Here is a 15,009-nt window from a genome sequence, read left to right on the forward strand (position 1 = left end):
AGTTACTCCTAAAGTGTAACATCAACTGAGATAACAAAGTGACAGTACTCAAATTAAACATGCCTTGAGGTTGCAGTGTCAAAGATAGTGAAGATTATTCTTTTGGTAAAGATAGCAGTATTAAGCTTCTGCACAAGATCTTGAACATGATATTTCCAAGAAAGTCTTCCACCTACTTTCAGTCCTAAGAATTTAAAGTGGTTGACCTCATTTATTGACTGACTGACTGACTGACTGACTGACCACATATGGACAGTAAAATTTCGTTTTTACCAGAGTTCTGTGTCAGAAACTGTATGCATCAAATTTTGTTACAGTTGAGCATAAATCTGTTCTCTGAAATTCATGTGGTGATGTTACTGAATATCCTGTTAGCTACATCATTTATAATACATTCCATGTCTTTCATAACACCACCCATGTCACCTGCAAAGACTACAATATTTGCACCATCTGTCACGTTTAGTGGCAGATCATTGAGATAATCAGCAAAAGCAATGTACCCAGAACAGAGCCCTGTGGTACTCCTCTCCTCCCCTCCCCCCCCCCCCCCCCCCCCTTTTAGGTGACCTCAGTGGGACTCAACATCTCTGTTTCTACATCTACATTCTACATTTATACTCCGCAAGCCACCCAACAGTGTGTGGCGGAGGGCACTTTCCGTGCCACTGACACTAGAGGACAACTTTCTGCTTCCTACTATCCAAATGTGAAGTGAACAACTGCTGAGCTTTTCCCTTAATCCCATAATGTTCCAACGTATGCATGATCCAGATAATCAAATGCTTTTGTTAAATCAAAGAAATTACCTACTATCATCAAACCATTTTTAGTATATTAAGTGTCACTCACACATAAGAGTGAACAGCATTTTCTGTGCTCTGAAAACAAGACTCCCTAGAAATTACACTATGGAGTTTTGTCCAGATTTTCATTGTCAAACAAAGAGTGGAATTATGGTACCAAGCTGACCCACCATGAGGTACAGTTTTGCAACAAAGGTGTAATTGTTTGAAAGTAATTAGGATAATTTAGAACAAGTCAATTAGTTATTGCAGGCCAATGTGGTTAACATTCCGTGGACAAAATATTAAAACTGTCACTGGACATGTAATTAAGCACAAATATTTTTCTTTCTCAAGATGTTAAAGAAATCATTTGGTCCCATGCCTTATCAAACTGAAAGCTGTCAGCATTATTAGTAAGATCTTTTGCCAATCTCATTTCGACAGGTATCTTCATAACTGAAGCCCAGAATGGTTCCATGTTCCATACCGTTTCCATGTATTGTGCATGTGTTCTGACCAATATAGGATCTCTCACACTGGCATTGTATTCTGTAGACTAGTCTTCCGCAAAACCTAGATCATCCTTTACCAACTGGGAAGGGCAAACAGCTCAGTAGGTGGCCACAAACTTACTTTAATGTGATGTTTCTATAGGATTCATCCTAATTTTGGTTGAATTATTGCCCACTTTTGGGAGGAATGCCCTGAACTTTAACAACTGTTCTTCTTGATTTTGTAAATGGTCATGTTTCTTATGTACTAAAGCTGTGTTAATCTTACATGGAGACTATTCACTATCTTTAAACACAGGCTGAATGTGCTCTAGCTTCTTTGACATCATAACTGAAAAGAATTAACACTGTTTTCCAACGAAACACAGTTACTAAGTAAATTGGAAAAGAGAGTACAACAGTCTGTTTACAGCTAAGTAACATGTCACAGGCTTAGCAGAGCTTCAATGAGAAAATAATCTTTCCAAACACATTTCTTCCCTTTCATCAAGCTGTGGCAAATATGATTCCAAAATAACCACATATTCAGTCTGTAATTTAACAAATTGAGGATTTATTTTACTATATGATAGCAAAGGAGAAAAACATACTTAAAAAAAACGATGCAGGCATCAACATTCCTTGATAGCCTGGCTAGAGGTTTTGTTATTTCATTCCACGAGTCATATATTCTCTAAGACTTCAGAACATTAATTACAAGCAGTAGCCAGTCATGTTGTCCACAGAGACAGTTTATAATACATGTACTATATTTATTCCATATTCATATTAGGTGTGTGATGCAACAGCTAATGCTTGGACTTAGTGAGGAAGGCTGTGAATTTTAAATTACAGCATGAGATTTTTTTCTGAAGTACTATATATAAACACTAGAAAATCTAGTATGCCACCAATACAGATTCTTGGCTATCTATATCATCATCATCATCATCATCCCATCATCATCATAACAATAATCACAGAAAAAAATCAGATCACTATACTGTATTTCTTATTTTATTACTAGTCTGACACTTTCCAAGCATCTAGGACTATGTGACATATGGGTAATTCGTGCAGATCACAGTAAATTGGCTTTTTGTAGTTGTAAATGGATAGTTTATCAATGTCAATGGTTTACAAGTGCCCACTAAACTCTTTTGTCATTGCTTCTGGAATCACTTTCATTAGTTTACACCAGAAGTCACAGTAGTCTAATTTTCAAGTTCCTGTGTCTGGTAAGTTTTTCTAGGTTTTTTTTCTCTCAGTTCTGCTAGCATCTTGGATGGCAGTGTCAATGATCCACACTTTCCTTTTTTTCACAACTGTGATGTATGATGTATTGTATTCCAGGATTCTGTGTGTCTGAAGTATGAAGTCCACAGTAATTTGGCATGCCTGTCTTAAAAAATTTTCTTCTGGCTTGTGGTTTTACTAGTTATACAGCACTGGCAGATGATGATTTTGGTGTAATTACCTGTGGTTCACCTGTGCCACAAAATTGTGCCTCTGCTTATAATCAGGGTAAGCAATATTTTTGCAACAGCTCAAGCTGTAGCCAACTGCTTCCTGAGATTCTTCTGAGTCTGCACTTTGGGTCTTTTGCTGATCTCTTGATTCCGGCTTTGGTGGTAACAGTTGTGAAGAGTTTTTTCTGCACAGCTAAAATCAGTCTTTCAGTTTCATTGTCACCCATGACCATGTCTTTTCCTTATCTGTTCTACCTTCGATCTTCTTCAAAAACTGCCCATGCAATGCTTTATTGTGCAAGCTGTCACTCTGGCACTGGACTGCAAGTTTCCAATAGTTATTCTTGGTTTGGTGTACTCTGAGAAAAATTCTGTTGTTGACTTCAATCAGAGCAAATTGATGGCTATATTTTACATAGACCGCCAATGCATACTTCTCTTCTGCTACTGTCTGCTCACTTGCAGTAGTCCTCTACTGCCTGTCTTTCTGGATAAGTACTGCCTCTTATGTCACTGAGAGGGTGAAGTACATGGAAAATTGTCATTAATTTGATTATAATAATAGTAATAGTAATAACAGTAATAATAATAATAATGATAATAATAATAATAACAATAATAATACAGCTATAAATTTTATCTATAAGTGAAGGTCTGTGTAAATTGATTACATAAATATTTTACTATGGTATCCATAAAAGGATATCCCAGCCACAAATTTCAATAGCATCAACTGTAAGCATTATAGTGTGTTGGTTCAAGGTCACAATTAAACAGCAATTCAAACAGTTTTAGACAAGTGCATGTGCAAGTACTGCTTTGTTGTTCTTCGACTTGCAGCATCACATACCAAAATGGTGACTCCTGAACATAAAGTGTTTTGTGTCCGGCAGTTTATCAAGACTGAATCTGTAATTTCAGTTCAATGTGAATTTCATTTATAGTTTAATTGTGATGATCACCCATGTGCAAAAACATCCACCAATGGTACAGTCAATTTATTAATGACCGGTTGTGTGTGTGAAGGAAAAGGCATGGAATGACCAAAAGTGTCTCAAGAAGAGCATCTTACCTTCACATCCTAAGAAGTCTGTTCAGTAAGCAAGTCTTGAGCTTTACTTGCCACAGACAAAGTGTAGAAGGTTTTAAGAAAAGTTTTCACATGCGTCCATACCAGTTTCAATTGGTACTTACTTTAAAGCCAGATGATTATGGTGCACATTATAACGTTGCAAGTGAAGTTTTGTAGTGGGAAGATTACTTCCTTTATCATGTGGAGCGTAGTGATGAGATGACTTTATCTTAAAGTGGGAATGTAAATACCCATAATGTTCATATCTGTGGGTCAGAACAACCTCATGAACCTCTACATTATTGAAGAGATACCTCAAAATTAGTTGTTTTCTGCACTGTGTCCCAACATGAAGTGTACAGACAATTATTTTCTGCTTAAGCTACCATAAAAGGGTGGCTTACCTAAATATTTTGCAAGACTGGCTCATTCCACAGTTAGATGGTAAACCTGAAAACTTTATTTGGCAACAAGTTGGAGCCCCTCCCCATTGGTATCTCTCTGTATGAGAGTAGTTGAATATTTACCATTTCATTCGTTATAATGGTCAATATGACAAGAGTTCTTTTCCATGGGCCTCCAAGTTCACCTGACTTCATACTATGCGATTTTTTCCTTTGGGATTTTATATAAGGCTGTGTCTAGGTTCCACCTGTACCTAATGATTTGCCACAGTTGAATTGAAGGGGCTATTGCTTCCATTATTCCAGACTTGTTAACCAAAGTGTTGAAAGAATTGGATTTTAGGTTGCATGTCTTCCATATAACTAAAGGTGTACATACTGAACATTTGTAAGTAAAACTAGTTCAGCTTACCTTCTGTTTGATGTATGATTTTCTGTAAATAATCTAAATTAAACAGTTATATCATTCCAATAAGTACATTCTTTTACGAACACCCTGCATTTTACTCTCATCCCATTACTTCTCCCACTTGCTGTCTTACTAAAACTGCTTATATTTATCTTGCAAGAGAGGATAAAATGGTGCTCCATTTCCAACAGCACACAAAAATCATCACACCTAGGCCTAACATTGTTGTCAACATAGCAAAAACACATATTTCACATGCTGTATGTGGGGCAGCAGGGCTCAGAGGTGGCAGTATACAAGAGGGTCAATAGTGTCTAAATGGCACAAAACAGATCTTGGTTCTCTGGTTTCCACTTCTTGCAGAATCCACACACACAAGTACAATACAATCAACACTTGAAATTTTATACCATCACACAAGCAAATCTACGGTGTGGATGTGGGAGGTGCAGTAAGGGTGCATGATTATATGATGTTCTGATAATCTTATTTATCACCTCCACAATGATATGGCAGTCTGCTGCAGAAAAAATTAAATCATCTTTAGAAAAGTGTAGGCATAGGGCATCTTGCTATGATTTATTAGCATACGAATGGCACACTGGCAGTGATGAGCAATCCATTGCCCAGAATTCTGAATGACTGACTAAAGCCTTCACATACAGGCATTACCCTACACTAGACCACAAACACATCCCCCACATCATATCCACACATGCCCACAATCCTCCAAATGAGTTTCTGAACCAGTTGGAAAGGAGCATCATTTCCAATTATTCAGTATCAAATCAGAATGGAACAATTTCAGCTGCTTCACAACCAATGTCACCCGATTTCTCTCCCACTGCCCCTCCTAACTCTCTGAATTATGTAATGGCCTCTCAAGACCTCAACTATGTGGCAAGTTGATACTTTCACTCCTTCCATTATTTATATTCCACTGAGGGCTTCCTGTTATCATATTTACTTTTGAAGAAATTACTCTACAAAAATTTATTTCTCCTCTGAGAGTAATAACTTGACATTTTTTATGGTGGCTAATGGAACTAGACAAATTGTGTAATTTACTTACTTGTATATAATTACAACCTATGTGAAGTGGATGGGCCAAAACTTGAAAATCAGGTGAAGATGTCGTTTCATAAACAATTCTTATCACTTACATGAGCAAAATCCTACACAGAAACTACAAAGTTGTAAATTAAAACTAACACTAAAAAACACAATAAAACTTAAAATTTTGCTTTCTCATATGCTACAAGCATGCATCCTAAGCTGTCATTTCATAACTTCCATGTTGAGTGATCACTGTCTCTTCAGGTAGATTGTTTTTATCCATCTATTTCTGTTTCATTGATTGCAATGATTATCAAATTTTGATATCATCTGACATAACACATGCTGTAATTTACCATCATCACACAAATTTAATAAGTTTCTCTTCATCTTCAAACAATAACTTGCATCAGTTAAGAGAGAATTTTGAGAATCCAGCTGCAATGAGCAAAAACTTGTGTAGCTTTAAGATTACATGCTCATCATATCAACTAAACTGCTTCATCCTGTACATGAGATGACTATAGATGTGGGAAGATTAAGGTACTACTTTCCACAACCAAGTTGCTCACTGTAGAAGGGTCCCATTTCAACAGATGAACAAAAATTAGTGTGCAAACAGTAAGCACCCAGCTCTATCTGTGATCAATTTATAGAATATCACACTTATCTCTTTCGCTACTGGGTTGCAACTGAAGTAAGCTTAGAAATGAATAATTGCAATATCTATGTGATTAAATGGAAGAAGAACCCATTCTAACTCAGATCATACATCCACATTGTTGCAGCAGTGAAAGGCAGCATGTAACTGTTTGGTAGTGGATGCAGTATGGCCAGTTTATGAAGCGTCTGATGTAATGTAACTGGTGATGCCCTCACAGTCTTTCACAGTGGCAGGCTTCATGCTCTGTTTACAAGCCATGTCACTTCAAATAAAACATTTAAGTCTTCAGCAGCTGTCTCTGTCATCATCAAGAGTTAAAATCACTGACTGGTGGGGCTGTCAAGGTGTTCTGCTTATGTAAGTGCAATAAAACAGTGTCTGGAACCTTCCAAGGAGGGACAAAGTAATGCACACATGGAAGGGCAGTTGGTCACCTCATGGCAGCTTGGGCCCACTGTGGGACCAAGTGAGGCCAGATAGCATGAGGGGCTGGTGCCACACTTAAAACTGTTACTCCCACCTCGCTACAAGCATCAAGCATCAACTATCGTTTTCTGTTTCTGCTCGAATTCCAAGGGGTACACACTTAGTAGGGCATGGGGGTGGGCCTTGGATATTGAGCATAAGCAAAGATGGGTGCCTGATGCTTGTGGCAAGGTGACAATGAGAGTTTCAAATGTGGCCCTGGTCCATCATGCCAACTGACATCACCTGGTCTCACAGCAGGCCAGAGCTGCCCAACTCACCTTCTTTGCACGCATCACTTTAGCCCTCTCTGAAATGATCCACATGCTGCTATCATACTGACACACTGAAGTGGCAAAGAAACTGGTATGGGCATGCATATTCAAGTACAGAGAATATGGCACTAAAGTAAGCAACAGCTATATAAGACAACAAGTGTCTGGTGCAGTTGTTAGATCGGTTACTGTTGCTACAATGGCAGAGTATCAAGATTTAAATGAGTTTCAACATGGAGTTATAGTTGGCACATGAGGAATTGGACACATCATCTCCAAGGTAGCAATGAAGTTATGATTTTCCCATGCGACCATTTCACGTGTGTTCCGTGAATATCAGGAATCCAGCAAAGCACCTAATCTCCAACATTGCTGCAGCCGGAAGAAGATCCTGCATGAACAGGACCAATGACAACTGAAGAGAATTGTACAATATGACAGAAGTGCAACCATTCCAAAAACTGCTGCAGATTTCTATGTTGGGCCATCAGCAAGTGTCAGCGTGCAAACCATTAAACAAAATGTCATCGATATGGGCTTTCAGAGCCTAAGACCCACTAATGTACCCTTGATGACTGCACAACACAAAGTTTTACACCTCACCTGGGCCCATTAACACTGACATTGGACTGTTGATGACTGGAAACATATTGCCTGGTCGAACAAGACTCATTTCAAATTGTATTGAGCAGATGGATGTGTACGGGTATGGAGACAACCTCATGAATCCGTGGACCCTGCATGTCAGCAGGGGACTGTTCAAACTGGTGGAGACTCTATAATGGTGTGGGGCATGTGCAGTTGGATTGATATAGGACCCCTGACACATCTAGATACGACTCTGACAGGTGACACATTTGTAAGAATCCTGTCTGATCACCTACATTCATTCATGTCCACTGTGCATTCTGACAGACTTGGGCAATAACAGCAGGACAGTGCAACACCCACATGTCCAGAATTGCTAAAGAGTGGCTCAGGAACACTCTTCTGAGTTTAAATACTTTCAATGGCCACCAAGCTCCCCAGACATGAACATTATTGAGGATATCTGGGATGCCTTGCAACATGCTGTTCAGAAGAAATCTCCACCCCCTCATACTCTTACAGATTTATGGACAGTCCTGCAGGATTCTTTATGTCAGTCCCCTCCAGCACTACTTCAGACATTAGTCGAGCCCATGCCACGTCTTCTTCCAATCGCATGTGGAGCACAGGAAGAATGACTGCTTAAATGTAACTGTGTGCTGGAGTTAGCCTGATCTTAACTTCACATTCCTTACAAGAGTGAATTTTTCCAGGTCACGATATTGTTAAAAAACACGTGACATCTCTCACAGGTGAGTTATGTTCTACTAAAATTTGTATTTTACAATATTCTTTACAACAGTTAACATTAGAATGAGTTAGTTGTAAAAAATATTTTAGGTCTTCACATAATTTTAGATAACATATGCGACATGAGTAATAGATTTGACCAATAAAGTGAAAACAACTTGTAAGGGGAAATAAATGAATGGTTTCCTAGACTATGTCAGATTACAACAGAAGAGCTAATCCAAATATATTTTACACAACCAATGTTCACCCACTGGCAGAGATGTACGAATTACATATACGTAAGTGTATGGCTGAAGTTGTGAATCCTGTGAAGGAACATAGTTGTTCTTCGCAAAATATATTGTTTGAAACAAATTTAATACTGTACAGAGGACACTACTGGACTGACATTGCCATCAACATAGTACACTTGTAAAGTTTGCGACTTAGCACAATATATTGAACTAAAAGTAATTAAATATAAATTACATCTGCAGAAAGCATAAACTACTATGAAAAATTTTCTCCTTCAGCAAGAACTTGACTGTGACACCTCAGTTACAATTATGGATTTACAGCATGCCATATTCACAACTCACTTGTAATTTATTTTCTATCAGGATCTATTGCAAATCTACAAGCACTTTCAACAGTATCAGCGCAATGATTTACGTGCCCACAGCCTTCTGCTTCAAAAGGAGATGAATTAGTAAGTTGTCTATTAAAAGCCATACCTTATCCTCGATTCTGGAAGGTGCTAAACACTAACAATTAATAATTTACAGAGATCTGTGTGTTGTTAATCAAAATAAAAAGTAGACAGTAATTGAGCTACCATTGTACAAGATGAATTTTTGAAGATTTGAGGAACTGTGCTAGGGTACATACAATCCCCACTAATTAACAACTCCAGTTATGTCATAAGTGGAGGGAGGGAGCAATGGATGGATGTATACAAAGACAAACTAGGTGTGACGAGGAAAAATGACTTGGTATAAGAGATTAAATTAAGGTACCTACATATATTTATCTTAAAAAGCACACTAACTATGCAAGCATAGACCAGATGAGGTTTAAATTCAAAGAAACAGTATTGATGGTAGCAGAGAGATTTATACCAAGTAAATTAATAAGAGACAGAACAGACTGCATTGATACTGTTGAAAATACTTGTGGATTTGTAATAAATGCTGACAGGACAGTACACAAAACAGTCCAGTAAACTGTTGCAGAAGCAACAAAAAGAAACATGCTAGAGTTAAAATAGTGCAAAATATCCAAGATTGGCAATGTTTAACACAAGCTCAAAATTTTGTGTGGACTTCAATGTGAGATGCTTTAATAACTTCCTCAACCAAACACTCTCAAAATCTGGCAGAAAACCCAAGGAGATTCTGGACATATCTGAAGTACATCAGCAGTAAGACACAATCAATACCATCATTGTGCAATAGCTATGGTAATGTTATTAATGACAGCACCACTAAAGCAGGGTTACTGAACGTGGTTTGACAAACTTTCTTAATCAAAGAAGGTGCACTAAAAATTCCACAACTAAACAAAAAGTACAGCTGCCAACAGGAGTAATGTAGAAGCAGATAGCTTCACTCATTCTAGTGAAGCAACTTAAGTCACTCAATAAAGACATGTCTTGTGGTACAGACTGTATATCAGTTAGGTTCCTTTCAAGAGTATGCATCTGTAATAGCTCCATATTTTGTAATCATTTACAACAACTTGTTCAATGAAAGATCTATACCTAATAACTGAAAAGTTGCAAAGGTCACATCAGTATTAAAGGAAGGAAACAGAAGTAATCTGCTGAATTCTAGACCCTTTAGACCGGTATCACTGACATCAATTTACAGTAGGTTTATCAAACACGTACTGTATTCTAACATTATGAAATACCTACAAGAAAATGATCTACTGACATACAGTCAGCACAGATTCATAAAATATCATTCTTGTGAAACACAAATAGTTCTCTATTCACATGAAGTAATGAGCGCTATTGATAGGGGATCTCACATTGATTCCATATTTCTAGATTTCTAGAAGTGCTGTCTAACCAAACTGTGTGCCTATGGAGTACCATCACAATCGTTCAATTAGATATTTGATTTCCTGTCATAAAGGTCACAGTTTGTAGTAACTGACAGAAAGTTATCAAGTGAAACATAAGTGATATCTGGCATTCCCCAAGTAAGTGCTACAAGCCCTCTACTGTTACTGATTTACATAAATTTTTTAGGAAACAATCTGAATAGCCCTTTTTGATTGTCTGCAGATGGTGCTGTTGTTTAACATCTAGTGAAGGCATTAGAAGATCAAAACCAATAGCAAAATGATTTAGTCAGCATGCCTGTGTGGTGCAAAGTGACAAAAGACTCTAAAAAATATAAAATGTGAGGTCCTCCACATGAATATCTAAATGAATCTGTTAAATTTTCGTTGCACAATAAATGACAAAATTTAAAGATTATCACTTCTACTAAATATCCAGGGATTACAATTACAAACAAACAAACTCAAAGCATCACACAGAAAATGTTGTGGGGAAGGTGAACCAAAGATTGTGTTTTATTGGCAGAACACTTACAAGATGCAACAAGTCTACTAAAGGCAACTCCCTATACTATGCTTGTCCATCCTCTTCTGGGGTACTGTTGCACGGTATAGAATCTTTACACCATATGATACACAGAGGATTTGAAAAAGTTCAAAGAATGCACTTCATTTTATATTATTATGAAATAGCAGAGAGAGAGTCATGATACAAGAGTTGGATGGGAATCATTAAACTAAAGACATTTTTCATTGTGGCAAGGTTTTCCCATGAAATTTCTGTAGTAGCTTTCTCCTCTGAATGCAAAAGCATTTTGTGGCTCCTCCTTACAAAAGGTGAAATGACCACTTTAATAAAATGAAAGGAATCAGAGCATCATCGAAAGATTTAGGTGTTCATTTCTCCAATATGCTATTCAAGAATGGAATGGTATCAGAATAGTCTGATGTGGTTCGATGAAGCATCTGCCAAGCACTTAAGTGTGAACTACAGAGTAATTATGTAGATTTAGATGGAATGTAAGAGGCTTAAGAAATACAGCATTAGATCTCAACAGGACTTTGATGAAACGAAAGGCAGATGTCGAGGTCATAACTGAAACAAAGAAAAAGTTAAAAGCAACTGAAGATCTAGGCTACTATACAATTATTTACAGTGGAGTTCAACAAAATAGAAGACAATACTGTATAGTCACTGTACTAACAAACAAAAAATGAAAAAACAAAATAATGAGCTATGCGTACATTAAGGAATATTTCAAACTGACAAGGATCATATAAATACCATAGATGTATATGAACCAGAAGAGAGAAGAAAGACATCTTTGACAAATTGTATGAAAAAATTACTAAAGTTAATAATAACAGACCAAGTAGCATTAATTTGTGGAGATTTGAGTGCCCATATTAGAAATCTGCCTATACCCTTGGCAAAAATGAATGAATGACTGTGGTGAAGAACTCAGACAGTATGCAATAAATTAATACTAATTAATACATTGTTCCAGTGAAAAGATATCTATAAATATACTTGGAGCATAAGAGGGCAGAGGTTACTTATGGATTATATCAACACAACTTAAAAAATTAAATAAAATATGCAAATCACAAATAGCTCAAGAGGGATACAAATACATCTTCACGTGGTGGAACATGTTGCTGAGCACAACACGCTCAATTTTAATTGCTGCTTCATGACTTGAGCCATCTGGAAACCCCATCCCAGCACCAGCCTTTTTGGATTATACAGATGGGAGATGCCCTTGCAATACCTCTTTCATCCCATAATTCTCCAGGCCTCAATCTCCACTAATACCTGCCCACATCCACTTCACTGTGTACCCACACACACTTCCCCACCATATCCCCTTCCTATCTTCTGTCACCCCTCCCACATCATCACACACTGCACAAACTTGTCAGTGCTGTTGCCCATGTGTCACATTCCTATCCCCTGCACATGCTGCCATCCCTGTCTCATACTCCTACTGGCTCCCTTTGAGTGGTTGTGGAAAATATATATTTTTGTGTGTGTGTGTGTGTGTGTGTGTGTGTGTGTGTGTGTGTGTGTGTGTGTGTGTGTGTCTGGGGGGAGGAGGTGTCAGTAGTCAGTATGTGTACTCTTAGCTCGAAAAAGAATTAAAAACAATTCGTCCTAAAGCTAGTGAAGCTTTCAGTTTTGTTTAGGTTCTTGTTAAACATTTTGACTGTGACACAGACCTAGAGACTGATGTTTAAAAGACACACATTTTCTAATTTTCATTATTAATATTTTATTTCAGGTATGTTATATGTGTGGTAAAATTAAAGAACTTCAATCAAAAAAAAGAATTTTCAGTCAATAAATGTTCTTGTGACATAATATTTGTCCATTTATGGGTGAGAGATTTATGAGAGAGAGAGAGAGAGAGAGAGAGAGAGAGAGAGAGAGAGAGAGGAAAAAAGTGAAGACTGTGCCTCCTGCTTCCCACCTATATTTTGGGTTTTTAAACACTTTAAACAAAGAACATTCCATTTTAAACCCTCCTCTGCTCCTTAACAAAATGTATTCAGCCTCAGTTGCATGTCTGTTACACCAAATGCACAATTCAGACCACTACGAACTGTTCTGCTCTTTGTGCAAGTAATTCTATGAGGCTTTTCAACTAACCTCTGAGATTTATTTTGGGTATAGTACTAATATATGATGAAATCGGCCATGATTTTGGCAATCAGTACAGTCTTACGTTACTGGTTCTTTTCTGTTTGCATTTATACTTTACATTTTGATAATATATCATCTCATTAATGTCATTACATATTTATATCTAAAAACAAAGATGATGTGACTTACCAAATGAAAGTGCTGGCAGGTCGACAGACACACAAACAAACACAAACATACACACAAAATTCAAGCTTTCGCAACAAACTGTTGCCTCATCAGGAAAGAGGGAAGGAGAGTGAAAGACGAAAGGATGTGGGTTTTAAGGGAGAGGGTAAGGAGTCATTCCAATCCCGGGAGCGGAAAGACTTACCTTAGGGGGAAAAAAGGATGGGTATACACTCGCACACACACACATATCCATCCACACATATACAGACACAAGCAGACATATTTAAAGGTCTTTAAATGTGTCTCCTTGTGTCTGTATATGTGTGGATGGATATGTGTGTGTGTGCGCGCGAGTGTATACCCGTCCTTTTTTCCCCCTAAAGTAAGTCTTTCCGCTCCCGGGATTGGAATGACTCCTTACCCTCTCCCTTAAAACCCACATCCTTTCGTCTTTCCCTCTCCTTCCCTCTTTCCTGATGAGGCAACAGTTTTTTGCGAAAGCTTGAATTTTGTGTGTATGTTTGTGTTTGTTTGTGTGTCTGTCGACCTGCCAGCACTTTCATTTGGTAAGTCACATCATCTTTGTTTTTAGATATACTTTTCCTACGTGGAATGTTTCCCTCTATTATAATCATTACATATTTAGGTATGTAAATGCAATGAGCAATATGATGCACTTAAGGGCTCTGGTTGTAACTAACACTTATACATTCTCATGAATTGCTGTAATCTTTGTCAAAGAATATCCAGTCTCCAGCAGAATTGATTGTCTATTTAGTTTTTCATGTAATGCTGTTTGGCCTAAATTAAGTGACCTCTCATGAAATGAAAAAGAGAAAAGGAAACAGCTAAACAAAATCACAAGAAATAATATGCACTAAATTTTACGTGAAATCTAATCTTTTAACTGCATACTACTGCAAAAGTTCAATGTTCTCATACCTACACATCTATGGCAATGGAATCATAATTTTAGTGATTGATCACAATATCTGTAGATGTCAGCATACCTTACTACTTCTGCAACAGACTTACCCACTGAGGACACCAAGGATTAGGTTCATGACAAAAAATGCTCCGAGAATAACCATTGAGATGAAGTATATCCACTGCCACGTATTTCCCATCGCATCTTCAATCTGTGTTTAAAAAAAAAGTTTTCATGTCTGTAACTAAATATGCAAGAAGTTTGTAATGTATCCCATATGCCATCTTGCTTTTTTACATGGATAAAGACAAACAGTCAGAGGACTGCTTCATATCAGAGTCATACACTTAATAATACTAAAACAAAACTGACAGCTGTAACTAAATCATTCTGTTATGTTAGGGACAAATAGAAATTCCCAAATCAATAGCATTCTTTATAGACAGATCAAGTGGCTAGTCTCTTGAAAAATTTTTAAAATATATTCAATATCTACAGTTACCTTAATAATGATTTACTTACATCATACAAAACATCAGTCCAACCCTCCAGAGTTATACATTGAAAAACTGTTAGCATAGCAAGGCCAAAATTATCAAAATTAGTTATTCCAAAATTTGGACCATCCCAGCTGTCTTCTTTGCATGTCATATTTGGACCTAGTTCAGAACACTGGAAACCACCTTCTCCATTTTTCCCACATGGATGTGGATCACGCATCATTTTATCTGTAAAAGTATTGTCTGTTTTTAAGCCAGCCATGTCTTTTCAAAGAATCACTAAATT

The 15,009-nt window shown here is 37.3% G+C and overlaps 1 protein-coding gene across 4 annotated transcripts in view; it reads right to left on the reverse strand.

Moving 5' to 3' along the window:
• Positions 1-15,009, reverse strand: part of LOC124555453 (muscle calcium channel subunit alpha-1-like) — a 566,027-nt gene that overhangs the window by 432,436 nt on the left and 118,582 nt on the right. For all 4 annotated transcript variants that reach the window (XM_047129373.1, XM_047129372.1, XM_047129371.1 and 1 more), the window contains exons 6-7: positions 14,746-14,951; positions 14,331-14,434 (exon numbers count right to left, since the gene is read on the reverse strand). In XM_047129373.1, coding sequence (XP_046985329.1) covers positions 14,331-14,434; positions 14,746-14,951 — 310 coding nt within the window. The remainder of the gene's footprint in view (positions 1-14,330; positions 14,435-14,745; positions 14,952-15,009) is intronic.

The sequence above is a fragment of the Schistocerca americana genome, chromosome X, assembly GCF_021461395.2.
Source record: "Schistocerca americana isolate TAMUIC-IGC-003095 chromosome X, iqSchAmer2.1, whole genome shotgun sequence".
Taxonomy (NCBI): domain Eukaryota; kingdom Metazoa; phylum Arthropoda; class Insecta; order Orthoptera; family Acrididae; genus Schistocerca; species Schistocerca americana.